This window comes from Lates calcarifer, linkage group LG23 (genome assembly GCF_001640805.2).
Source record: "Lates calcarifer isolate ASB-BC8 linkage group LG23, TLL_Latcal_v3, whole genome shotgun sequence".
NCBI classification, from domain to species: Eukaryota; Metazoa; Chordata; class Actinopteri; family Centropomidae; genus Lates; species Lates calcarifer.
This window is the reverse complement of record NC_066855.1, coordinates 9,349,021-9,374,257: the sequence shown is the minus strand read 5'-3', so window position 1 is coordinate 9,374,257 and position 25,237 is coordinate 9,349,021. Positions and strand designations below refer to the sequence as shown.

Here is a 25,237-nt window from a genome sequence, read left to right as displayed (position 1 = left end):
ACACGTAAGAACACACTCACATGCACACAATTTAATACATGCCCATACAATCCAATTTCAGTGTACATGCAGCAGATACAAAACATCAGGTGTAAATACAATCAAGTTAAATCTCATTAAGACACGATATCGATACATGATGGATGCTTATGAAAGATCTCTTTCCAAGGGTTTAACCCCCTCACAGACTATTTATAAACACAGCGACAGTATAAACCAAGAGAAATACTACAGAGTGATTTATACTCTTACAAATCCAAAATCCATATTTCATACTGAAAGAAAACATGTCATTCTGCCCATTTATCACAGTTTTTACTGGAAGGAAAAAGCTGCTTATAAGCGAGCCATTTGTTTTATTGTTGACTGAACCCACCCTCTCAAGTTGCATTTACTGCATTTATCTCATCATTCATCTTTTTTTTTCCTTTGGTTTAGGCTATATCAACAGCCACTGATTACTACTTGGCTTACTTAATTGGAAGACAACATACTACCAGACAATGAGGTACACACGTGGTCTAAATATGAGCAGCAGGGGGCGCTGCAACATTAACATGAGCCTTCTTATTGTGAGCTATCATAGAGGCACTGTGGAGAGAGACATCCTCTTTGCATTTATTGTTGGATGTATAAGAAAATCACTGACATAAATCAAGTGTGTGTTTCCGCGTTTGCTGGTCAGTGGCAGACATAAAGTCAAAGAAAGAGAGTGAGAGACCTGGCTTTATGATGCCTTCAAGTCTCGCAGAAAATACAGCAAAGACAAGTTTTCAGAAAAACAATTAAAGCAATGTCCCAAAGGTAAATCCCCCATTACAAATAGCAATCTAACTTAGTTAACTGAAAGAACAGATAGAGGAAGTATCAGCAGGGTTCCATAGGGTCACAAGATAAATCAGAGGGGTCAAAAGATGATTAACAGGACAGGAAAGAGGAACTAACACTGGTATGTTACACAACTTGACTTCATTTTTCTCTCATCTTTTTATTTCATTATATGTGTGTCTTATTATATGTGTGAAATATTCAATACTTTTACCTCTTTTGGCCCTCACAATTTATCAAATGAAAGAGTCAGAAGTTTGAAGGGGAAATTTTACAGTAGTGTCTCTTTTTTGACTTTTCCTCTTTACTTTATTTCTGAGGAGGCATCTCTGTATTTTGGTTGATCCCTCTAGTTTCTTTGTACGGGTGGGGTGGGCATGGGTTGTTTCTTAAGAAATAGGCTGCCACTTTTTTCTGATGCATCCCTCTGATGGTATATTATATACAAAAAATCTGTCTAAGAAATATCTGGATGAGTAACTGATTCGTGAGTAAATGTAGCATGTCACTTTCCACAAAAACATAAATTAAACCTCCCAATCAAAAAAGGGGGCGTTTACTAGAAGCACGTGAACGCAACACCCGTGAGTTTGGGCCAATCGGAAGCGAGAAAGCATTTTAAGTTTGAAGTTACTCCAGAGCAGTAACAGCAGCAGCTCCACTCACCGCCGCTTCTGCACCCTGCTCGGGCAGGACGGAGCCGTGTCTCCCCTCAGTTTCGGTGGAGGATGCGTAGAGAAAACCTGACTGTTTTCTAAGGAAGACGAGAGTCGATTCATGTTCATTTTTTCTTTCATTGTCGTCGAGGACTCTCTGTGGCCGGCGAAACGTTCACTGCCGACGTGCTCAGGTTAACGTTAGCGTCGACAGGAACTTTCCAAAACACAGCTAGTGTGCGGTTAAAAGTTTACTGTGGTTCCGTCGCATTTTGTTTGCACAGCTGTCTCTCAGGGGGACTCACAAGAATATCTCAGCGGGTTCTTCATGAGCAGACCTCCATAAACTATTACAGGTATGTTATCCCACAGTGTGTTGTATTTTTTGTAACGACTACGTTGTTGCAACTTCAGACTCTTGTTGATTTTGAGGGATTAGCACAAACTGTGAGCTTCCTGTGAAAGGTGTTTGATAGGTGTTTAAGGAAATGCTGTGACAGTCACATCTTTTGGTAACAAAATGTTACATATAAGGATGTGATGCGTGGTTTTGTGTCGAAACACTGTCACACACACACACACACACACACACACACTCACGATACATGTCATTACATTAGTCAGTGTAGTTTCCTTCCTTAATCATCAGTCTTGTTCTCACAGTTACAATACAGTAGACACTGGAGGACAAAGTTGCATTTTATTAACCCCTCTGCTGTTTAACCTTGCACTTGAAACCCCTATTTGCTATTTGTGCAGTTTTGTTTAAGCTTGTGCCATAACTAACTGCATCGTATGAAGAGAGCGACTCTCAGTGCTCCATTGAATTTTTAGGCTTTAAAGCCAGCTGCTTTTATCCTTTCACCCACTGCCTTACTTTGGCAAATTGGTCAACAGAGACTAGCTGATTGGCTTGCCTACCCTCTTTCCACAGCCAAGGTTTAACCCTGAGCAGTCCCTTTGCGAACAGTGACGGAGACGAGGGAGCGTTTAAGGCTGTGTTGTGCAAAACCACCTGTGAAAACAAAGTGATTAAAAAAAGTTTGAGGGCTGAAATGGCTCAATCACTATGCACATTATTTTTCCAGCTCTGCACCAGTGAAAAAAAGTAACAATAATGTCACTACTCACTTAGTTTATGTAAGCTGGCATAGAATACTTTGGAATCAAAGTCATGTTTATCTGTGTCAAACTACCGTGGCTATGTAAATACTTGCACACTGCGTGGATACTATGTACATTTAGGATGAGGCTTGTTTGATTTCCTTTCACAATATGCTGACTGCACTCTTTGTGGGGTGTAGCCTATGAGTGTATGTGTCTTTCAACAGTCATATTCCTGTTATTTTCCACTGGACATGGCTCTAACCACATTCCACCAGCCTGTGAATCCCATTGTTTGTGTTGAAAATATTGTGATTTTATTGAAAAATTATGCAACCTGAAGTATCTTAAAAATGTATTGTGTAACAAAGTATCCCACATTCACTTTGCCTTCCTTCTTTCATCCAAAAAATCCTGCAGTTGCTTTTAATTTTGTGCTATCAATCATTTTGAGAGTAGTTGTTGCCTTTTTTTTTCTCAAATGCTGAACTGAATAAAACTCATTGAAGCTTCATATCCGGGGGCTACGATATTTGAGGCTTGCCAGACTGTAATTTTCCCACTGTAGTGGCCTGTGCCACAGCAGGTTTCCCAAGACCTTCCTCAGCCAGCTGGTGTTGAGCAAGACCAAAAAAAAAAAAAAAAAGATGTATGTTTTGATAAGATGTACTCATGTGTCAAGACAGCACCCACTTGCCCTTATTAATAACCAAGCAAGCTGCTTTTTGTTACTGTTGTGGAGTTTTGAGGGGGGTGGTGGTGGTGGTGGTGGTGGTGGTGGTGGGGGTAGCAGAAAGTTGATGGACAAAGCACAGTCGCCACTGAGCGGTATCCAGCCAGAGCAGAAGCAGGGAGTGGCTCTTGTCATGCTTCTTTTTCTCTCCCGCCTACGTTATTCTGCTGCTCATTACCTGCCTTTTCTTTGGACCATGTTAAGACCCCCCTGCCCCCCAACCAAACAAAGACGGAGGCACTGCATTGCTGTTGAGCAGAAGTGAGAGTTAATGCGCTTGTGGTTAAGTGTTATCATTCACCTGAACGCCTCGTGTCAGTCAGTCTGGGAGGTGGTGCTGTGTTGCCCCTGCAGGGATCTTATTACTCAACACTTGTGAGAGGGCAGAGGAGCATGAGGGCCCCTGCTGCAGGGACTTGTCTTTTTCTGTACTAGAAGATCACTTTTTTTTTCCTCCTTCATCCTCACAGCAAGTTGTCTTGAATGCAACCGCGGATCAGGTTTCAATTCCTGGATCACTAACATCACAAGAAAACAATAGCAAGGAGTGTAAAGTGAATCACCTCTTTAAACCCCTCTTCCCTAGAATGATTGCAGAGCCCTTGTAGATCAGGATGTGGGAAAATAACATACACAGCAAGCATTCGTACTGACTGACTTGACCCTCAAAAACTGTGGGAGCAGAGCGTTGCCTTGTTGCTCAGTGGTTGCATGTTTTATAACTCATTTTTTGGCAGCCGTCACAGGACTTTCCCTCCTCCTAAAGCTTCAGAGAGGTTGAAGGTGTCTCATTAGGCCTTCATTTTGTGTGTCGTGCTGCTGTTTTGCCAGCGTGCTGTCAGAAAGGTGAAAGATTTTTGGTGCACTGAGTGAAATGTACCTCCCACTGAGTGCTGCTTAGTTGAAAAGTAATTGAAGGGATGTTAAAAAAACACTCTTGTTAAATTAGGTTTGTAACTTAGATTTATATGGGTAATTAAGGTTTTTAACAAGGCTTTAAAAGAGGGAGGCCCAAAATGACTACACTTGTGCACCCATATTGCCTCAGTTTAGTCTGAAATTAGCAGCTGACTACTTTTAAGTCTGTTTTGGATGGCTGAAGTGATATGTAGACACACCTTTGTATTGACTAGCCTTTATTAAAGCTTCTAGTATTATGCATTTCTGCACCTGGCAAGAAGCAGTTCTTTTTTTGTAATGAAATGCCAAGCTGTGAAGACTCTTACAAAGTAAGATTGCCTTTATTTATCAGGGTAGGTAGTGCTTCACATGGTCAGTGAAGTCTAACTATTACGAGCAGTTCTCATCTTAAGCTACACAGTACCTGCCTGTGTTACTTAACAGTTAGGTTACATGCAGCAGCTGAACTGAGAAACTTGGCTGCACAAGATCCACCCTCTCAGCCCCCTCTCTCCACTCTCTCTGGGTCTGACCCATCCTCTCCTCCTCAGCTCTCAGTAGGGTTTAATGTCGGCTGCACAGCCAAGAAGTTCTGCAGTACAAATATTTATACAAAGCAGAAGAGATGTGACAATGTGAGCAATAGGAGCTCCACAGGGAGGAGTGCGAGGGGTTACCCTCAGGCTAATCTCCGCTAAGACATATTTATAAACCTAGCTAGCAGTTAGGGTGGACTGCTTCCAGCTTCAACACCAAGATGCTAACTGTATTTGGTCAGCGACTGCACAGCCAAGGTCCACTCCAGTGACGTCTTTAACCAGTGTAATATTTGCATGGCACATAAGCATATGGTTATACTTCAGACTTTCATTTGATTTGCACACACATAATAGTTTCCATGCGTAAGGGGCAGCACAAGGCCCCTCTCCATACTGCATTTCACTTTATTTTAGCTGTGTGCCAGAGCTGAATTTCATCTGACACCGTCATCAACTGAAAACAAAGCCTCTGAATAAAATATCAGAGGGTGTTTTGAGTTTATGTTCATAACGAGTGGCTTTATGGGCAACCCTTTCTGTGCATGTCAAGCAGGGTTTTATTCTCTTTGTGCCCATGCGAGTGACAGATGTTGCCACGAAACCTCCATTAATAACACACGTACAAACAAATGTATCTGTGGTAAACCATATGTGGGGATTCTTTTTAAAAACAGCAGCACTTTCTGTTAATGTAAATTGAAGGGGTTTTTTATGGGTTGCCTTGAATTCATCCTAATGGGACAACTTTACAGAGCAAATCCAGATAATGCTTTGCTTAATCTTATTCTCAGAGTTTTATTACCGTTAGATTGTGTGTGCAGTCTGTATATTTAACAATAGTTCCTATGTCATTCAGGTGGTATAGTGTCATAAAAATGTCAGTTTCACTTTTTGAGGATTTTGAGGAACCAGTTTTTTTTTAAGGGGGAATCCATGTGAATATCTGCCAAGGAGAGTGGTTAGTTGATTTTTCACATTAAATCTCATCAGCCACAACACACTGTCACCTGTTGTCATTTCCTGCACACATCACATAATGAACAATTAAACTAATCAAGCTATAGACATGAGGTAAAAATTGCTTATTTGTGTTCTTGCTGAGAGTTAGATAAGAAGACTGATACCACTCTAATATGTGTATGGTAAATATGAAGCTACAGCCAGCAGCCCATTAGCTTAGCTTAGCCTAAAGACGGGAAACAGTTTGAAACGGCTGGTCTGGCTCTGTCCAAACATAACAAAATGTGCCCAGCACGACAAGTTTTTGTGACACAGAAAGGCTAACAAGCCTCAGTAATGCTAACCGTACAGTTCTCCCATTTCTGCTTTTTCCACTTTAAATACTTAAGTTTGTCTGGCATTAAATGGTTAGTACCACTACTGTTAATACTCCCATCTCTCAGCCATAACCCATCCCCCTCAAGATAGGAGATCCCCTTAACCCCTCCACCCCCTGCTCAGTAGCATTCCAGCTGGCCAGATGGTGTCTGCTCTGCACAGTGGACACCAGAGAGCTGAGAGGGAGAAACCCCGCGAGCAGGATTCTCTGGATGAGACATTCCACCCTGCTGATCCCCCCACCCCCTCCTCCTCCTCATGTCACCCTCTCCCTCTCTCTGTTCAAGTCTTGTCTGTATCTTACAGAGGACAGTCATTGTGAGGATGAAGGCCATGTTGATAAGTTGTTGACAAGCAGAAAAATCGCATTAGATGGTTCCCAAGGGGAGACAGCCCTGTAGTTACTCTTTGGTGAACTGTGAACAAGAATGACGGTAGTAATGACTAATATTTGTGTTTGGTTCAGACTATTTGTAGAAATAGTTGGAGTTGCATGCTTTTGACACTTAAAATGCATTTAGTTAGATTACCAGGATCGGAGGCTTTACTTTTAACACATCTAAAGTCATTTGTCTGTTAAATTTCCACCTCACTGGTAGCTTTTAAATTTAGCTTTACTGTACAAGAATAAATGCCTGTGCAAAGGTAATAGAAAATGCCTTAAGGAACTAGTAAAATAAATACTAGAAGTACACACGGAAGAGGAAGAATAAATTAAACAAAACATAAGTTCTATTGAAAGCAACTGACCTCATTCAACATAGCTGGCACAGCTTGGATCGGGTACATTGATGAATGCCTTGGTTTCCACATTTTCCACTCTTCATCAAAAATACCTGAAGTGATGTAGGACCAAGCCAGTGCTTTCTGTATGTTAGTGTACAACAAAGAGTAGCGATTGGTGTGAGGGTAGGTGCTTTAACTACAGCTACGACAGTATATCTGTCCCATTCATATATGTATATTAAAAAACCTGTGCTGGTGTATGTTTCTGACCTACATTGGCTCTTTGAAAAGAATCCAATTTAGTGTATTGTGAGTGTGTGTTTATGCTTAACTATATAAGGCCTTATAAACCCCACCCTTCCTACTCACCACTCGTGCTTCCATGATTGCAGCCTTGCTGGAGAGCCAGTGTGTGTATTCCTATCGGCCTGTTTTCATGATTCTTCAGTTGCATGTCAGTGTGTGTTTTTGTGCCAGTTTGCTTGTTTGCTTTCCCATACGTCACATGTAATGGCTCCTTTGAATACAGCAAATAGAAAGCCGGAAGTCTAGGACAAAGAGCTAGCCTGTAAAAGAAAAAAAAGGAAAGCATAGACGTGCTCTTCTGTCTTTAACTTCATAGCTCTGTTGAGAGTGAATGGCACAAGCTGTTAACCCCACCCCTTGCCAAAGATTTCAAGGGGACAAGCTGCACACTTTCTTTGCCTGGTGACAATGGTAGATCTGCCTCAAGCGGGTCAGTACAGTTTTTACAGTGTCAGTTACTAAGGCGAAGCAGACTGCAGGCATGAGTACCCATGGGGGTGTTATGTCAACTGCCTTTCGGGTGACTGGCTACAGTCAGCGGGACTTCTGGTAAAAGGGATTTGAGGGACTTTGTGTGTATGTGAGAAAGAGAGGGGAGAGAGGGAGGGAGAGGGAGAGATGGATTAGTCTCTGGCCCTGTTTTTGCCCCATCCTCCTCCACCTCTGCAGATCTTGTCCTCCCACTGCCCCCGTACCACCAGATTTGGGCCCCATGGCACTGTGGAGACGCATGCCCAACAAAGCCATCACATCCACCCCCACAAAAGCCCATTCTCTCCAGCCTCTTTTCCATCTCCTTCACCCCCCCTGCTCTGACCTCTGCAGCTCTGTCCATTCGCTCCTACCCACCCTCCTTTTCTTCTGGACTCTTTTCATCCATCCCTTCCTCTTTGTAGCCTCCTCCACTCTCTATACTCCTCTTCCTCTTTCCCCTGCTTTTCCTTCCTCTGTCAATTCAACCCCTTCTCCCTCCCACTTTTTTCCTCCTTTCCTTGCAGCTCAAATCCAGGGAAGAGTTGAGTCATGTGAGTGAAGGGCTTTTGCCATGTTAGAGGAAACACACCCCTCCCCTCCTGTCAGAATCATCCCTTGAAGCGCTCTATTAGCGGAGGCCCGTTTCAACAGGATGAAGTGTTGTGAGCCTCTACAATTACAATTAAAACTTCATGCTGCTAGTAGTTGGAGGCGCGGTACTTAAACCGCCTTAAATACCCAAAGATTGCTTTTTAATGAGAAACACATTGGCCACTCAGTATGTGGTTGATTGTTGTGTGAGGGTGGCTTAAAAAGTGTGACACACCCTGGACCCGCCCCCTCTCCTCAGCTGTTTTCTGATGCATTTGTGTGGTTGAATAGATCGGTTAGAAGCCAATGCTTAATGTCCAGTATGTGGAAGATGGAGTTATTGGATTAGGGACTGGTGACCCGTACTCAGGCCTATCTACTTTCCATGGGGGGATCACATGACCCAGTTGTAGTCATACATACCATACAGACAAACATACTGTGTAGTGTACAAATCAAAGGACACATGCCTTTTTATTTTGATTATTTGTCAACAGAAGCCTGGCATCTCACTTTGTCCGGATGCATGTTGAAGAGAGAAAGAGAGATTTGATTCTCCTTTAACTGTAAATAAGAGTTTTGTTTTGGCTTTCTTGCTAAAGTGATTTGGGATAGTTAGGGATACGCATTCCATGACAAAACTTCAACACAAGGAAGTCGCTCAGATATCCTGTGCGGAGAAACTGTGAAAGTGTATTTCATACTTCCATCTTTTGTTTTGCTCCCTCATGGTTCCCAAGAATTTCCCAGAGCTGCACCAGCTGAAGAACCGGCAGTCTGTTTTTACACTGGCACCTGGTTTTCTCAGCGGAACGAAGTTTCCACTCTCCACCTTCTTCCCTCAGGAAGAGTGCGTGTCAGGAGTTGGCTGCATCTTTAACTGCCTCCTCTCTTTTTGCACAGCAAAGGAAAGTTGATGTCTTAAAGTCTCTCTGATGCTTGTGGTTACTTTATGTGGATTCCTGAACGTTTCCAATGGCAAAATGTTGTTATAATTGTTGCAGCTGTAGTGTCCTTTTCGAGTGTGACTGCAACTTAACTGAGGTGTATATTTTAAACCTAGTATGCCAACAGTTTCAGGTGTAAAGCTCTGTCCTGATAACTAAGAGTTCAAGGTAAGATAAGAAAAAACTGATGGGGGAATTCCAGTAAAGCTGAACTACAGTAATGCTGAAAAAATGGACACATTTTTACACTGATTTGTTGGTTGTCAGCTCTGTATGTTCCATTAGTTCTGTCACCCCTGTCATTAAATTAATGACTTATAGAGATCTGTGGGCTTTGTGGTTAAACTAAAAGGCAGACTGTCTGTCTTCTTTAAATGTTTGCTAAACAGAGCTTGCACACACATTTCTTGGTCCTGGGCCAATGTAGTGACCAGGATATCTCATCGCTTCTTCCAAGCTTCACTTGGGGTTTTTTCTCACTTTGTGAGAAAGCCCCTGATTTCTTTTATCTATACAATTAAGATCCTACTTTTCCCATGCAAATCCACTGTTTATAAGTAGGGTGTTGTCTGCATTCCTGCTCTGTCCTCTTGTGTGGACATGCAATTTCTGAAAAAATACACAGAGTGGTGGGCTACAGGTCAGCCTCACACTCGGAGGCAGCTTTCTGTCTGGCTCTTGTCTTGGAGTTAATCAGTGAGTTAATGTGTACGTGCTCTCTATGGCTCTGTGTGACAGGTATTCTTTTCCCATAACCAGCCTGCTTCCCATTGCTTCACCCATGTAGATAATGACATCAGTGAGCTGAGTAAGAATGAACTCACTGAATATCGATGGAATTTTTTTTTCAGGTGCTTTAGTTAACTCACTTTTTCATAATGTTAATCTTTATGCAAGTTCAATTTCACCTACTCTAACCTTTCGTGCATATATTCTTATTATATTACTCATCACAACAATTTCTACTAAACAATGATTCGTTCTCTCTGTACTTTGCAAATAGCTTTTTGTCTGGTGCACAGAGGGATGTTGATAGAATTTATTGTTGGCACAACAGGACTTATCAGATAGTGTATTTTGAGAGCTTTCTTATGCCACTGTACTTCCTGTGTTTAAAGGTCATTCTGTTTGAATTCCTCACCTCTGTATCAAATCAAAATGCTACCCAGTAACACATTTAGTATAAAGTATCCTTACATGTAAAGGACACCCTAAGATATTTTGATAGATACTGTCAAACTACAGACAGTGTGCTTTTGTAGTCATCAAGCACATGTGGGAAAAAAACCCACGTCGTATCAGCTGTAACACCTTAACACAATGTGTTCTGAGGGCTGAGTATGTGAAAACTAAATAGCAAGCAAGCAGAGAGATCTAAACTATTAAAAGTAATGCATGAATGGGTAACAGTTAAAACAAATGCAAAAAGTAATGTATACATGGTTGAAACAGTTTTGTTATAAAGACCAAAAAGGTTGGAAACCAGTGAACTGTCGGATTGATGGACATAGATAAACTCAAAAACCCTCTGTACATTTCAAATCGTGTTTGAACTGTCTTGGGTGTTGAAACTTCTGCATTTGTGCTGTGTTGTGGTTTGTTAGTAGGGCTAAAGCAGATATTATGTAATCTAAAGTAACTGCTTATAATCACAGACCATCTTTGCAAAGAAGTAAATATTTAAAAATGTGACCATCACAGAGTACTTAGCCTTAAAAGAGGAAATGATGATTCTAAAGCTGATACTGTTTTGAGTACAAAGGGGATGTCTGGCTTTTCAACCCATTCAAAGATTTCTCACTGCCCTTACCCATCCTGTCTCCCAAGAGAGTTTTGGACATTTGCCAGGTTTATGAGTAACATTTCCTGATTAATTGAGTTTTATGAAGAAGGATATGGGCCACAGTTGGGAAGTGACACTGTTGGCCTTTGTTGAGACAGATCTTCCTCTTGTAGCCAGTAACAACTCCCAACGGGCAACAAAAGGTCAGACAACACTCTAGTTATTGGAAATGGAGGACTCGGTTTGTTTACATGCCCTAGAGGAGCAGAAATAATATCGCCTGTATGAATTAACCAGCAGGACTGGTATAACTGCATAACTGCAAACTGAGCAAAACACACGCTGTCGCCAGTGAAACAAAAGCTGTGCATGTGTTTGGATATTTCCCTCACATTCTGTCCATCAGCATACTCCACAGCTGTGATAGATGTGACACTGAGTACCACGTAGGACAGTCAGACCAAACAAGCTCGCTTATCTATTTTAATTTAATGCAAATGTTGGCAGACACATTTTTTTGCTTCCAAAACCACCTTTACTAGATCGGTACTAGCACATTTGATCGTATTCGTAACCCTCTTAATGTGTTTGGGTTCTGCACATTTCTGCTTGTTCCACTTGCCTGTCTTTCTGAAGAAATAACCATAAATAGGTAACGACACCTTGGGCTATTGTGGCTGTGTAAATTGCCTACCAAAACAAATATTCTTGGGTGAGTTCACATTTGCTGATAGGGGTGATGATTGTTTAAGTATGACTCACAACTGTGTTTTCAGTCCCCCTTGTTGCTTAAAATAACAGAGGCAGCTTCCAAACAAAGCAGCCTCGATGTTCTGGGTCTCTGCAGACTGGCTTTAGTGTAGCATACTGTGTAGCACTCCTTTTATAGGTAATGACCTAGGTGAATTATGTAAGCTCGTGCATAGCCCTGAAATCAACATCCAAACTCAGGATGGTTTTTGCCTTCATAAGGCAATTCACAGGCACTGGAGTGACACTCAGCTGAAACCCAAAGGTTAGAGATCTCTGCATTCATTTTTGATGAAGAAAATGGCTGTTTATCTAAGACAGATTAAGGAGCATCACAGTTTACTGTTGCTTCAGTTTAAAACTAAAACAAACCTCGAGTCGTAGAGCTCCTGAAGGCTTGAGGCCGTGTAGCAGTGCATTTACTGATACTAATTGATTAGGCTTGCTTATTTAAGAGTCCATTTGGTTTCCATATTATGCAGTAAACTCCATTTAAAAAGCTTTAGACTCATCTGATCCTGGTCACTTTCCTAGAGTCAGTCCTAGTTTCTGTTCTGGCTAAGTTTAATTGGCATTTTTTTTGCTGGACTAACTGGAATGGAAATAAACTGTGCCGATTTGTTAACTTAACAAACAGATGGTGATTTTTTTTTCTGCTACATAGGTTAGAGCATACCTTTCCCACAGTGTAGGTGTGGTGGGCATCCCCAGGCGTATAACAAGGAGACAGCATGTAATTGTCCAGCAGAGCAACAGTTTATGGTTAAACTTTTTCAAATTTACACAAGGGAGGCACTATGGTCCCTCATTGTTTACCCAAGCACTGTTATGTTAGGTGGAGGAGGTATACGAGAGGTCAAGGTGAAGACTTAAAGACACATATTCACTTCACCACAGACACACACATTCCCTTACATATACACAGATTTCCAGTGTAATATTCAAAGACATATTTTTGAAGCAGACCAAGAGTCCTAATTCTGGACTGTTTTTTATAGCCCAGCAGGTGGTCAGGGGTCAGAGAGGTGCACTTGAGATTTGTTCAAGCTTGTCATCATTACAGGAAAGGCTCTTATGACCAGGCTAGCCTCTCTTTTCCCTGGTGTCTTGACCCATTCTTCACTTTCCCTCTTTGTTCTCAACTCTCTCATGATTAACATTGTCCAGACACAGCACACTTTTATAATTTTTCCCTGCTCCTGACTATAAATGTGAGAACCAGTGCGCTGAATCAACTCATGCCCTGTAATTTAATGGAAAACAGGGGACTGTGTTAAACCCCTCCCGCTCTGTAACATAAATATACCTCCTTTTTATTCATCTCTTCCTCTGTGCTCTGGCTTTCTCCGGACAGAAGCCCCAGAGCATCGTAAGCATACTTGCACTGTGAAAAAACGTCTGTGGAAAAGCCCCTGTGCTCGGTGCAGAGCGATCAGAACCAGCGCGCACGCAGTTTTCGTTGCTGCTGTAAGCTGGCGATGCATTTACATGAGTGCAGTTTTCAAACCTCTGCATCTGAGCCACGTTTGGTTTTCTGCTCTGTGAACACTTAATGGAACAAAATGAGCTCAACTCAGCCTCCTAATTTTTACCTCCTAAATTTAACTCACTAGGTATTGAAAAGTCAAAAGTTATTTAGTAGAACATTTTATTCTCCCAGATGTTTGAAGGAGATGTTAAATAGATTCATCTCTTCAGGGACCCAGGAGGCTGGAAAGCTGTACCTGGGTCTGTGCACACACTGGAGAAGATGCATAAATAGAGCCAAGCATGTTCACATTCACACTTAAGGGCAATTTAGAGATTCTCATGCAGTGTGTTTGTAGTAAATACAGACTCATTATGGGGTGGGATAATGCTCAAGAGACGATTAGCCTGGGCACAAAGCCTCAAATAAGTAAGGAATAAAATGGGATGAAGATGTTATTTGATGTGTGTTTCTCACTTTCTCTCACTTCCTCCTCCCCCCTCCCAAGTGGCTCAATGTGAGTCAATGGAATAGAGGTTATATGAGAGTCTCACTGCGGTGGTCGGCTGTCTTTGAGCAGAGCTGGCTGACATCATTCTCACAGGGGGGGGTGTTTGCTGGGGCAGGGCAGGGCTTGGCTTGGAACTCTTCAGCTAAGCCAGTTTCCTATGAAAGCTGGAGAACTGTATGTCTTGGTACATCTGGTTTTACACAGTTTTAGAGAGCCAGTCTTCTGAAATCGTACTCTACAATCATAATAACTCACTAATGATGTCTTCCTTTCCCGCTTGCAGCTCTGGGATGATTCTGATGGAGTGAGACATTGCTGTCGAGGGAGATCTACAAGAAGATTGGACACTGTACCAGTTGAAGAAGCAAATCGGAATCACTTAAACTGCATTGAATTGCATAATGGATGGAATAGACACCTTGCAGAGCTCGGCCCCAGAGACCAAGGCCGAGCGAATTGCCCGCTATAAAGCAGAGAGGAGGAGGGAGCTTGCGGAGCGCTATGGCAACACAGAAGAATTCACCTCCAAATATGTCCGTAGGGACAGGAAAATTGGCGACTCATCTGAAACAGCACCTTCAGCAACCAAGGAGAAAGAAAAATATGAGGATAACAGATCAGAGCCGACATATAGCAGGAGGGGCCTCAGGAATAAAGTAGTAGAACCTGTGGAGTGCACAGATGATGAGCCCACCCGGGAAAAAGAGGCAACCACTCACCTCAAAACTGACACAGATTTATCCTCTAAATCAGAAGCTGTCTCCTCCATAAAGACGTCTTCTCATTTCAGGTTAGTTTTTTCACATTGTGACAAGTTTAAACAAAGGCACACTCCTCTTGCCCGTTGTTTGTGCAAGACCAGTAACACAGTTGTTCTCAATGTGACATAAACTTGGCCAGGGACATGAAACTCTAAGCTGGCAAGGCAATGAGACTCAGAAGCCTAGTGCAAGTGGCCCAGGCTAACATCTCAGGAACTGACTGCAATAAAATCATCATCTATTATTTAGATATCCTTGTATGTAACTCAGTGTTGACTCCAGTAAGAGAACAGACAGAGCACTGAGTAGCTGTTCAGTCTATACACATGTGACTTACAAGTAAATCTGCTGAAACTTGAAGCATAATGTTCAGATCCCCACAGCTTGCTGGCTTCTAATGAGTGAAGAGGAGGCAAGAAGTCTGCACATTTGCAGAACACTTAGTGCTATCTTCTGTTTGAAGTAAACATGGCTGCAAACATTCCCAAAATTGGCCAAGCAGAGAACTGCCACATTTATTTTGCTATGGTATGCTTTTCAGTGATGACAGGAACGCTGCTTGTTTTGGTTCACTTTACAGTCATATGGGAGATCTCACATGTTTAACACCTATGGGAATAACAAATCGGCATTGTCAAGATGACTTGGAAGACTTTTGTACATAGATGGAGTAAAACATGTCCAGTCGTGGGTCTGGGGATGTTTGAGCTGTAATCAAGCTGGGGATTCTGCTGTGTGCACATAGCCAGACTTGTCTGCGCTTGAAAAACAGCCTGAGGGAATGACGATAGAGAGAGGAGAAGGGAGATGGACAGGGTTTCAAGATAATTTCAGAGTTTGGGGCTTTTGGGGGTTGGGAAGTTGGGCTCTGCCAAGTTTTCATGCCCTGTGCTTAATGAAGCAAGATATCTAGATAGCTGTGATTGATGGCTTGTTCAGCATTATGGACCAATTATTTTATAAGATTGGGAAAGACATGTCTTGTGATGTAAGAAATGAGGTACGTGCAACACAACAAGTTTAATCAGATCTTAGCTGTCATGGGCCCTACTTGATAATCTTCTCATGACAGAGCTTTGTTAGTTTAAGAATAAATAATTTTTTGTTTGTTTTTCATATGACCCAGCTTATGTTAGAATTTGTTTAAGTGCAAAATTTAGTATCGAAATCAATCCCAGTATGAAATCTTTTAAACCATCAGGTCTTGGATATGGAAGAAGTTTGAATAAAATTGTGTTTTGCATATCGTGCAGTGTGAAGGGAACTGTTTACTTAGTGTGTCAACTCACCACAGCTGGAAGGATATTTGGCAAAACACAGAGTAAAGTCACACACAAAGATGTGGACTACATTTTTAATTACAGAGAACACAAAGACGGGTTGACGTGTTGATGTGTTTGTCTCGCATGCCTGACACGTTAGCTACTAATCTTGTCAGTTTTGTTATGAGGTTCGCTGCGTGTCAAACTCCAGCTGTGCAGTCTTATGTGCACGTATGCACACTTATGATACATATAGTATTATAGAGATGTATAGTTTCCATTGTTACCAGTCAAAAGCATGTCAGCTGGTCCCCCACATATATTGGAATTACTTGGGGTATTTGTTTTTATGGTTGACTTGCATTTGTTTTATGATAAGAGCTTCACACATATTCACTGAAGCATCTTTGGCAACATGTTTGTGTGTCAGTTACAGAAATAGCATGAGGGAAACTGGAACTCAGCTGTCTCAGTGATAATGAAAACTGTCAGTCAACAGGTTTATCTGACACAGACAGGAATTCTTCCTACGCAAAGCTGCAGTTGAAGGATGACATTCCAAAACACTGCATTTTGACATTTACAACAGTTTCTTGAAATTCACCCTTAGCAATATAGGAAAAGACAGATTCTGTACTGTGCTACTACCTAACTTATCTGTTCATGTAAATGTAATCTTAGCTTTCTTAGCTTTTTTCTTCAACACACATCGGGTTACTTGGTTTGGCAGTTGATGTCAGCACCTGAACCGTAGTACATATAGTAAGGGCATTGTTTGTACAAAGATGTGATTCTTTATCTGAAGGTACACAGATAGGTAGGTCTATGTGTACACACACACACACACACACACACACATATTTGGGTTCTGTGTTTTATTGAGCATGTGTATTGAACACCAGTAATTGTGCTACTGGCACACTGGCGTTAGTCACACCCTTTATTATATATATATTATAAACAAGACTTGATGTGATTTGGGCTAATTATTGTTTACATGACTGAACCATTACAGACTTTAACAGCACCATCCATATGAAGCACCAAGCTCTCCAACAGTTAAGTGCACAACTTAGAGACAACAACAACAATTTAAATCTTTTCACCATGCCACAGTCATGATTATATCCATTCTACTCTCTTATTCCTCCCTCTCTGTCCCTGTTTCACAGTCCCACTTAATGCTTTGCGTGTATGACATAATGTAATAGAACAAGAGTGAAGAAGTTTACTGTAAATGTGTGATTAATGACTGGCCTGCCCTAATTTGAATGTGTTTTTAACATTTCTTCCTTCATCTTCCCCCATTACTCAATCTATATTGCTATTTTTCTTCTCGTCCTCTCTCTGCACTCCACTCCTCTTATCTGGTTAGTTTTTATTGGAGCATTGGACCGACGTGTGTGGCCCCTCCCTGTCAGCCAGCAGTCAAAGCGTGGGTGGGGTTGATGAAGTGTCACTGAGCCTTGCAGTGGCAGAGTTGAGCGTTTGAAGACTAGGAGGCATCAGTCACCAAGATTGTTTGTTTGCTGTCTGCAAACAGATTTTCCAGTAGGCTTAAACTGGTAGTGTTGCATACTGTAGTGTTTTTACCCATGTGGCTGAAGTTAAGTAAATTACGTGATACTGTTAATCATTTTAAAGTTCATGTGTATATTACACAGCCACAGATTGCTGTGTATTACATTATTGTTACACCTACTTCAACTTGTCCTCTGTCTCTAACTACCCCATATTCACACACCATAAATATCTTGGTCTGGCATATTCTGATTTCCCACAATATCACAAAGCTGCACTGAGACGTGCCAGCAAGAAACTGACAAAACTGTCTACAGTGGCCAAACCCAAGCCCAAAATTACTCATAATAATATGCTGCTGTAAAAATTACTTTTCAACAATGTTTTGGGACTCAAAGATAGAAAAGTTAGACAATCTGAGTTGGGTTCAGTATTTATATGTGTATATAAGAAATGTATTCCACATCATATTTTTAATTGATGTTTACTGTGAAATTTTATAGTGTGCCCTGTAGTATTTTGTATAATATGAAGTTTGTAGCTCAGAGCAGCTCATCACTCATTGACATTAGTTGTCATATTATTAATTAAAACTACTGCTGTTTGTTTATTTTGTGCACCCCACAGCTGTGTAGTTGCAGTGTTGTAATGAAGCACAATGAGATGTACTTGGAGTAAACAATGCATCTGAAATGGATCAGGCTTCATCAAGCCAGTAGCAGTCATTTAAAACTGCCTGGGTTGGTCCAGATCTCAATTGCACAGATGAGCTTGGGGCTATCTCCCCATCTTCTGTAACCTTTGACCCCCTCCAGATGTCCACCACGATTCTCTATTGTGTTTAAAGCAGCCCCCTCCCTCCCCTCTTTCTCCTGTTACATCATTGCTGCTGCCCCACAGGCAGCTGCTGTCCCCATCCATATTTAACGCCCATTACTTAGAGATGAATGGCCATCTTCAGATGCTACACAGGCATTGCTGCTCTGTCATTGCTAACAGGGGACTGGAGGAGCAGCATGAGTAAATGTTGTGGGATGCATATCATACAAGGAAAAGTAAATGTCTTTCTGCATCCCTGTTTTTTTACTTGCGGCTTTTTAAAAATGTGGCTTGAGTGTGCATTTTAGGTTATAGTTGTGTAATTAAGTTTATATACCGGTTGTAACAGCGCATAATCCTTTCATCACTTCAGTATGTTAAAGAGTGACCTCATTTGTCTCCATCTCTCTTTCTCGCAGGCTGCTGGAAACTGATGACACCGAGGAGCCAAAGGGTAAGACGAACCCTCCACTTTCACTGCGCTCACATCCCATATTGTTCCACAGACTGCTTTATCCCTTAACTCACTCAAGTGATCTCTATTACTCAGTGTTAAAGGAACACTGAGCTCATTGCTGATGTCAGATCACCTACCTGGTTTATGGATTTTTGCTTTTTTATACCCTGCCACTGATGAGGAGTGAAAGAAAACAGATCTACTGATGTGCTTGGCCGTGTTTTGTTCGCTGTCTAATTTGAAGTGAATGTTGTGCCTCGGGCCACGGTTTTCTTTTTCAAAAAACGAGGGAGATAATGTTTGGCACGTGTCTGCAGAGTTTTTGTTCAAAGACTGTGACTTAGTGGGTGTGCGCTTACACTCATGTGTCTGTCTGTGCAAATGTTTGATCATATGCAATTATGCTGTAAGCTTGTTTCAGCCAGCTAGCATTACAAACTAATTTTGGACCCTGCTGCTATAGAGAAAAGAAAATGGCTAAGTTTACACACGGGCCGCTGGCTGCTTTTCTGACTCTCATTCAGCCACCTGAGCCCACAGCCTGAGAGTCTGCCTGTCTGCCTGTCTGTGTGCCTCCTGCCTGTCTGTGTCAGTGGCTTCCTGCTTTTTTACACATTGGCTGCTGGCTTACCTACTCATATGTGTCTCTCTGCCTACGTATTTGATTTGTCTGCCTTGCTTGTTTACCAGCTAGTCAATGATGTGTGTGTGTGTGTATGCGCGCAAGTGCTAGATTGCACAAGAAAAAGAAAGATAATGACAGAGAGAGGTGATAGGATGGTTTGATTGTATTTCAGGACGTGTGAAGCAGCATTGTGTAACGTTGTTTACTTGCACAACTATGTGAACCAGCGTTTCTACCTTTTAAGTCAATCAGGAAGTCTGGTTGACAGAGTCTAAATAATTTCCACATTTATTCAAAACAAGGAGAGGCAAGGAGCTAAAACTGGAGTAGTGTCTAAGGTTATAAGCTATGGAAGCCACTATGTTGAGGTCACATTATATGATAGTCCTCTAATCTAATACCTTGTCTGTTAATGTTTTTCCTGGTAATCATTGATCAAAATTATGCATTATTCATTATGCATTATGTTCTAAATATAGAAGTGCACTGGATGCATAAATGGTAACACAGACAGAGCTGGTTTGTCAAAGTGTAAATCACTGGATGTCTGTCTGGTCCAGTTGCCCTCGGCTGGAAAAATCACAGGTTTTATTCAGATAGCAAAAAGTGTATTTCTCTGGTTGGAAAAGAAAAGTAAGAACTGTGCTAGAAAGAGAAACAAAGGACAGTCAGTATTCATCTTGAATTGAGATATTTGCTTGAGTGTGAGAGCATTGGCAGTGTATTCACAGGGCCGATGGAGCTTCCTGTCCAAGCTGGCAGAACAGTCAGTGCTCTGAGCCAAAACGCCTTTCATGGTTGCATCAAGGGATTCCCGACCCTTCAGCCAACCCTCAAGCCAACAATACATACATCTGTTTGATACCAAACATATTGTACAGGCCCTCACTTAGACACTGTATGTGCTGCATTTTGTCATAGTAGTGCATTCCGAATGATAACAGCTCACTACGACTTAGCACAGATACACTGGACAGGTGCTGCAAAGGCATCCGAACATATTTAGAATTTCTCCTACATAATCTCTGTACACAACAGGTGACCATATCCATTACAGGTATAGTGTGTTCATTTAAAGTCAATACCACTGGTGGGAATAAGGAAAGGTAATGCTCCTGTAAAACATATCATGCAGATTGGATGAACCCAATGTATTCACATATATGCAGATGTTATCGGCCATTAAAAGGTCAAAGGCCCATCCACTAAGCTCTCAGCAGCTACAGCTTGGCAGTCTTATGAGATGGATGAAAACACTTGTGGAAGAGTCGGTACGCTGAAGTGTTTTCCATCTCTTGACTTCGTCTGTTCTCTTTCTCTGTCGCACTTGGATGCTGGATGGATGATGATGTAAAAAAGACTGGATTGGAGTCAAAACTAAAGGAGTACAGTCTGAGTGGAATCAGCGTTCTGCAATGCTTAATGTTTCATCATCTGAACTAAATCATGCTAAGTTCTGGACAGCAGGGGAGCTGGGAAACATAAATCATAACTAGAGTGTTACAGCCTCAATGAACAGTTTTTTCCACTGGAAAAGGGGGAGTTTGTCAGAGACATGCCGTTATTTGGATTTGTTTTTTCCTTTGTTTTCTTTGGAGGGGGGACCACTTTGGCTTGAAATGCTACATTGTCAAGGCAATAAAAACTGATTGAGGGTGGGAGAATAGGATTGAGTGTGCTGACTTAAGAAATTTGTGTTGTTTTGGAATACCATTAAATGTAATTGTTTCCTTTTGTTCAGATTAGAAGATTATACTGTTCTCATGGCTGGTTTTGATTTAACAACTCAGATGAAAAATTATTTTTTGTCTCACTCGCACATGAACAAAAGCGCAATGTAAATGTAGTCCTCTCTTTAACAAAAAATCAAATACCTCACCATGACTCTCTTAAGTCACTGATACACTCACTGAATCCACTGATGCCTGGTGGCTTATCAGGCTTAACCTGAGGCCAGTGCACATATTGCTATTTTCATTTCCTTTTCTGATCCAATGACACCCTAAAAGCATGGGTGCAGCAAATAAGATTATATCCTGTCAGTTTTCCCGTCTTTATTTTACAAGCAGTTTTTGCCACTGAGGAAAACTTGACCTAAAAAGGTGTAATGTGTGGGTTTGTGTGTGTGCAGCTCATTGGCCCTTTGACTACCTGTATTGAATTAACTGTTAAATCCACCTCTGTGCTCAGTTCTGTGTCTGCATGCATCAACAATGCATCATACTGTTCATCTTAGACGATCATTCAAACGTGACACTTTACCTCATCATGTGTGACTCCACTGTAAGGAAGCAATTCTCTGCACCAGTTAAACAAGTGCCTCACTGTTGCACACATATTCAACTTTGTGTATGTGTATGTGTGTGTGTGTGCTTTTCAGTTGATGAGACGCCTGTAGACTCATCCAAGAGATCCGTCGCTTCCAAAATGTCTCTTTTTAAGGTATGGTATTTTAGGTTTGCCTTCCATCTCCCTCTATCCAAATGTTTTGTATTGTGTGATTGATTGTGTGTGTGTGTGTGTGTGTGTGTGTGTGTGTGTGTGTGTGTGTGTGTGTGTGTGTGTAACACCATTTATATTGCACAAACATTTAATTGTGTCAAACATTTTGCTGTTTGTCAAGGTTTTCCTGGCTCAAAATAAGGCAAGATATATGCTAGTTTTATTGGAGAATGTTAAAATTACCACGAGCCCAAAGTAAATTTACTCTATCTAAACTGTCATAGAAGCTCAGGCCATTTAATGTATGTTTGCCTAATTCACATGTCTTGGCCACTTGTTCTTTCCACCTCAGCTCCATAAAGCATCACTTTTTTTTTAGTTAAAATTACATACCTCCTAAAACTGCCAAGATGACATCACACAGTCAAAATGTCACTGTCTAAATTCATGAGTGATGTCACAGATGCTATATCTATATTTTATGACCAGTCTATGGATAATTCTTTTCGTCTCTCTTGCTGATTTACTCGCAGCCCATTCCAGTGCAGCTGGTGTGTGCTTCAACCCCCTCTGGAAGTTTGCTCCATTAATAACAAATTGAGCTGTTCCATGCAGAACTGAGCTGTCCTGCACCTGGATGCATGCTTGGCCAAAGTCATGACTTCAGCACACACACACACACACACACTCTATGTAGGTCTTAAAGCAATGGTGGGAAGAAAAGTCCAAAGAGCTAGAAGATGCACTCAGAGACAAAAACTTGATAGTGTCCCCAGTCCTATGGGAGATCTACATGTATGTGCTTGAAAAGGACCTGAGTGTGGGGCTTTCCCAGGCTGCTTAGGTTTCAGAAGCGGTGAGGTTTCATGATATTGGATGTAAATAGCTGCTCTAACTTGGCCTTCACAGACCAAAAGCAGTGCCAAGGTTGGCCAAGTGAACCCAGATGGCAGCGAGTCGCTCCAACCAAAAAAACCTGCTGGGAAAACAGACTCCCACAAAGAGGCTATCTTACAATCACACTCTCTTTTTTTCCTTCTCTCTTCCCGTGTCCTTTGTGCTGTCCTACGTCTTTGTTATTTTCAGGTCTCTCACTTGAAAGTCATCAGCAGTGACAGATACTCCTTCACTGTATTCACTTTTCCCTTATCACTCATTTCTCCTCCTCTGCCCCCATTGAAAGCCGGTGAGTCAGTGTCTCCAGCAGAAGAGCCCAAGTAGGAGTGAGGTTATAGTATGTCTGCTTTCCAGCATGGACAGAGGCAGTAAAATGTGTAGATGGAGATGGAGAAAGATACAGCTCATTTAAATATATTTATATTCCTGACTGAATTTCCTGAGTATATAAAAATGTTTTGCGGAAGGAAATATATTCATGCTGGGTGGAAAATAAGTTCTTTCTTTATAATTGGTGAGCATCAGTTAGTTTGTAAGAGGCCTCTAATTCTGTAAGCCTCGGTATGTAATTTTGTGAGAAAACAGCTTTTGATTTCCGCTGCTTTTCTCACAGCTGGAGATCCACTTATCTTCACCAGGTCACCCCAGGGCGTCGGCAAAGTGTTTACTGACACAGCTCTCACACAGCTGCATGGTTCACACTGTATGCAGGTTTTAAAAAGACTCTGACTACTAGTAGACGTATAAAAGAGATGATGTGAGACATTTAAATTCCATATTTCTATTCACCAGTCTCCAAGTTTTGAAAAGACTTTAAAGTAATTAATTCAGCTTCCACAACAAAAAAGACACAAGAATGCATTCAAAAGTGTTAAATCTTATTCACAAACGTTTCAAATCTAAGTTAGAGATGTTTTATTTTATCTTTCATAGTAGCATCTGTAGCAAGCACTGTCAGTGCTGTTGGCTACAGTAGCTAGGAAGCTCATTGTCTTATAATGAACCAGTGTTGATTTTATCAAAAATATAAATGAAAAGTAAATGAATCATTTTTAACTGGTTAAGCTGGGCCTAGGTTTCATTTATTGAGTTAATTATATCATTAGGAATTATTGTTATACGCTACGGAAGTTTAAAAAAAGTTATATATTTATAAGCCATATCATCCCTACTGGTTTTTCATCATTACTTTCATCATACTTTCAAAAAGCACTAAACTGCATTCTATGTGGTGTAAAAAAGTTATAAAAAGTCTTAAATTTAACTTGGGAACAACAGAGTACGATTGTTTTCGTTGTAAATTGCTCATAAAGGGATATCAGAGGGTAATAACCCTACATTATCAACTGTATCTTACCCTCTGATCTGAAAAATGGACAGTGACTCAGACAGTGAAGCAATGTTTAACCTCAGAGATGGAAAAAAAAAAATAATAAAAACAAATCCAGAATGGTTCCCTCGAGGAGACTTTGTTTTAATGTGGAAAATGCAGTACTGGGAGTACTCGTCTGTCTCCATTTTAGTTTTTACTCTATGTACTTAAGGTGGGTAGATTTCTCATACCAGTAAAACCCTGCTTCACAATCACTCACACACCACAGCACTGACCTCCGAGCAAATCAGCTGGAAGCGTTTTGTAGGCGTGCCTGCTTTGCTCAAGTGGAGGGGTGGAGCCTTATTCATTCATTTACTTCCTTTATCAAGTTTTGTTTTTTACAGCTGGTGTAGGATTTCAACAGTATTCAGCTCCAAACCACCGTCACCCTTCTCTCTGCCTTTAGGATCTGGAGGGGACGGAGGATGGAAGCAGCGGTTGCCGTGCTGGTGGCAGAGAAAAGCGACAGCTAATGAGCAGTGAAGAAGAGGAAGTCCTCGACCAGGTGAGCAGGTTCAGATTGATTTTCACGCCACTGTGGTCCTCCCATTTCATTAGGCTAACTACATTAAAACTTAAGCAGTTGAGTTAAAGATTTTGTGAACTGTGATGCATGACACCATAGCACATGCAGACAGAACACCTTGGAACCAACTGACACACATGCGCGCACGCACACACACACAGACTGAGGGACGGACAGACGATAGAGCAGACTTTAAGGAGCACAAAGGTAATTACAGAGCAATTGGAAGGCTGTCCATTGATGTAAAAAGCTGCAGAGATAAACCAGATAAACCTGCAGAGCTTGCCTTTAATAGCACACTCTCTCTTGCACACACACAGTCACGCACACACATATACACAGAAACACTCAGGGCTATGTGGTAGCCATGGTGATGCAAACCAGATTGAAGTTAATAGCTAGAGTAGTGAGAGCCAGACTGTACTTAGCACTGTAACCACTGGAGTAAAAAGTCTGGACTGTGTGTGTGTGTGTGTGTGTGTGTGTGTGTGTGTGTGTGTGTAGATAAAGACATAATTAAGTTCATTCCTGTCCCTTTTTTGCCCACACGGAGTTTGAACTGTTCTCCGTTTCCTCCCAGTCGAGAAGTGTTATCAGTATATTTGCAGCTGAAGCTTGTCATTGATCTTGTCAGCAAAGCTCCACTGCATTGTGTACAATAAACCATGTAAATAAAAGCCCATATTGAAGTACTTAACACAGTAACACAACTATTGCATAAAAAATAAATTCCTCAGAAGATAAACATTTAGAGAATTCTACATTCACTGTCGTTTTGCTGGCCTGTTTCCTGCATTGATTACAAAGCACCATTGATGACTGTTTGTGTTTGTGTGAGTAAAAATCGAAAACAATTTTTTGCTGCAATTTTTTTGCTGCAAAATCATCTGCGATTGCG

At 41.4% G+C, this 25,237-nt stretch overlaps 1 protein-coding gene across 2 annotated transcripts; it reads left to right on the top strand.

The window, feature by feature from the left end:
* The first annotated feature begins 1,396 nt into the window (after positions 1-1,396).
* LOC127139174 (supervillin) lies at positions 1,397-24,420 on the top strand. 2 transcript variants are annotated; one of them, XM_051066186.1, is made up of 5 exons: positions 1,397-1,840; positions 13,938-14,444; positions 18,437-18,471; positions 21,480-21,541; positions 22,075-24,211. In XM_051066186.1, exons 2-5 carry the CDS (start codon positions 14,056-14,058, stop codon positions 22,129-22,131), a joined length of 543 nt encoding a protein of 180 aa, XP_050922143.1. In that variant the 5' UTR covers positions 1,397-1,840; positions 13,938-14,055; the 3' UTR covers positions 22,132-24,211. The 2 variants fall into 2 exon arrangements, with proteins under 2 accessions (XP_050922143.1, XP_050922142.1); XM_051066185.1 differs by lacking the exon at positions 22,075-24,211 and adding an exon at positions 24,220-24,420 and having other exon boundaries at positions 1,398-1,840.
* Positions 24,421-25,237: the final 817 nt, after the last annotated feature.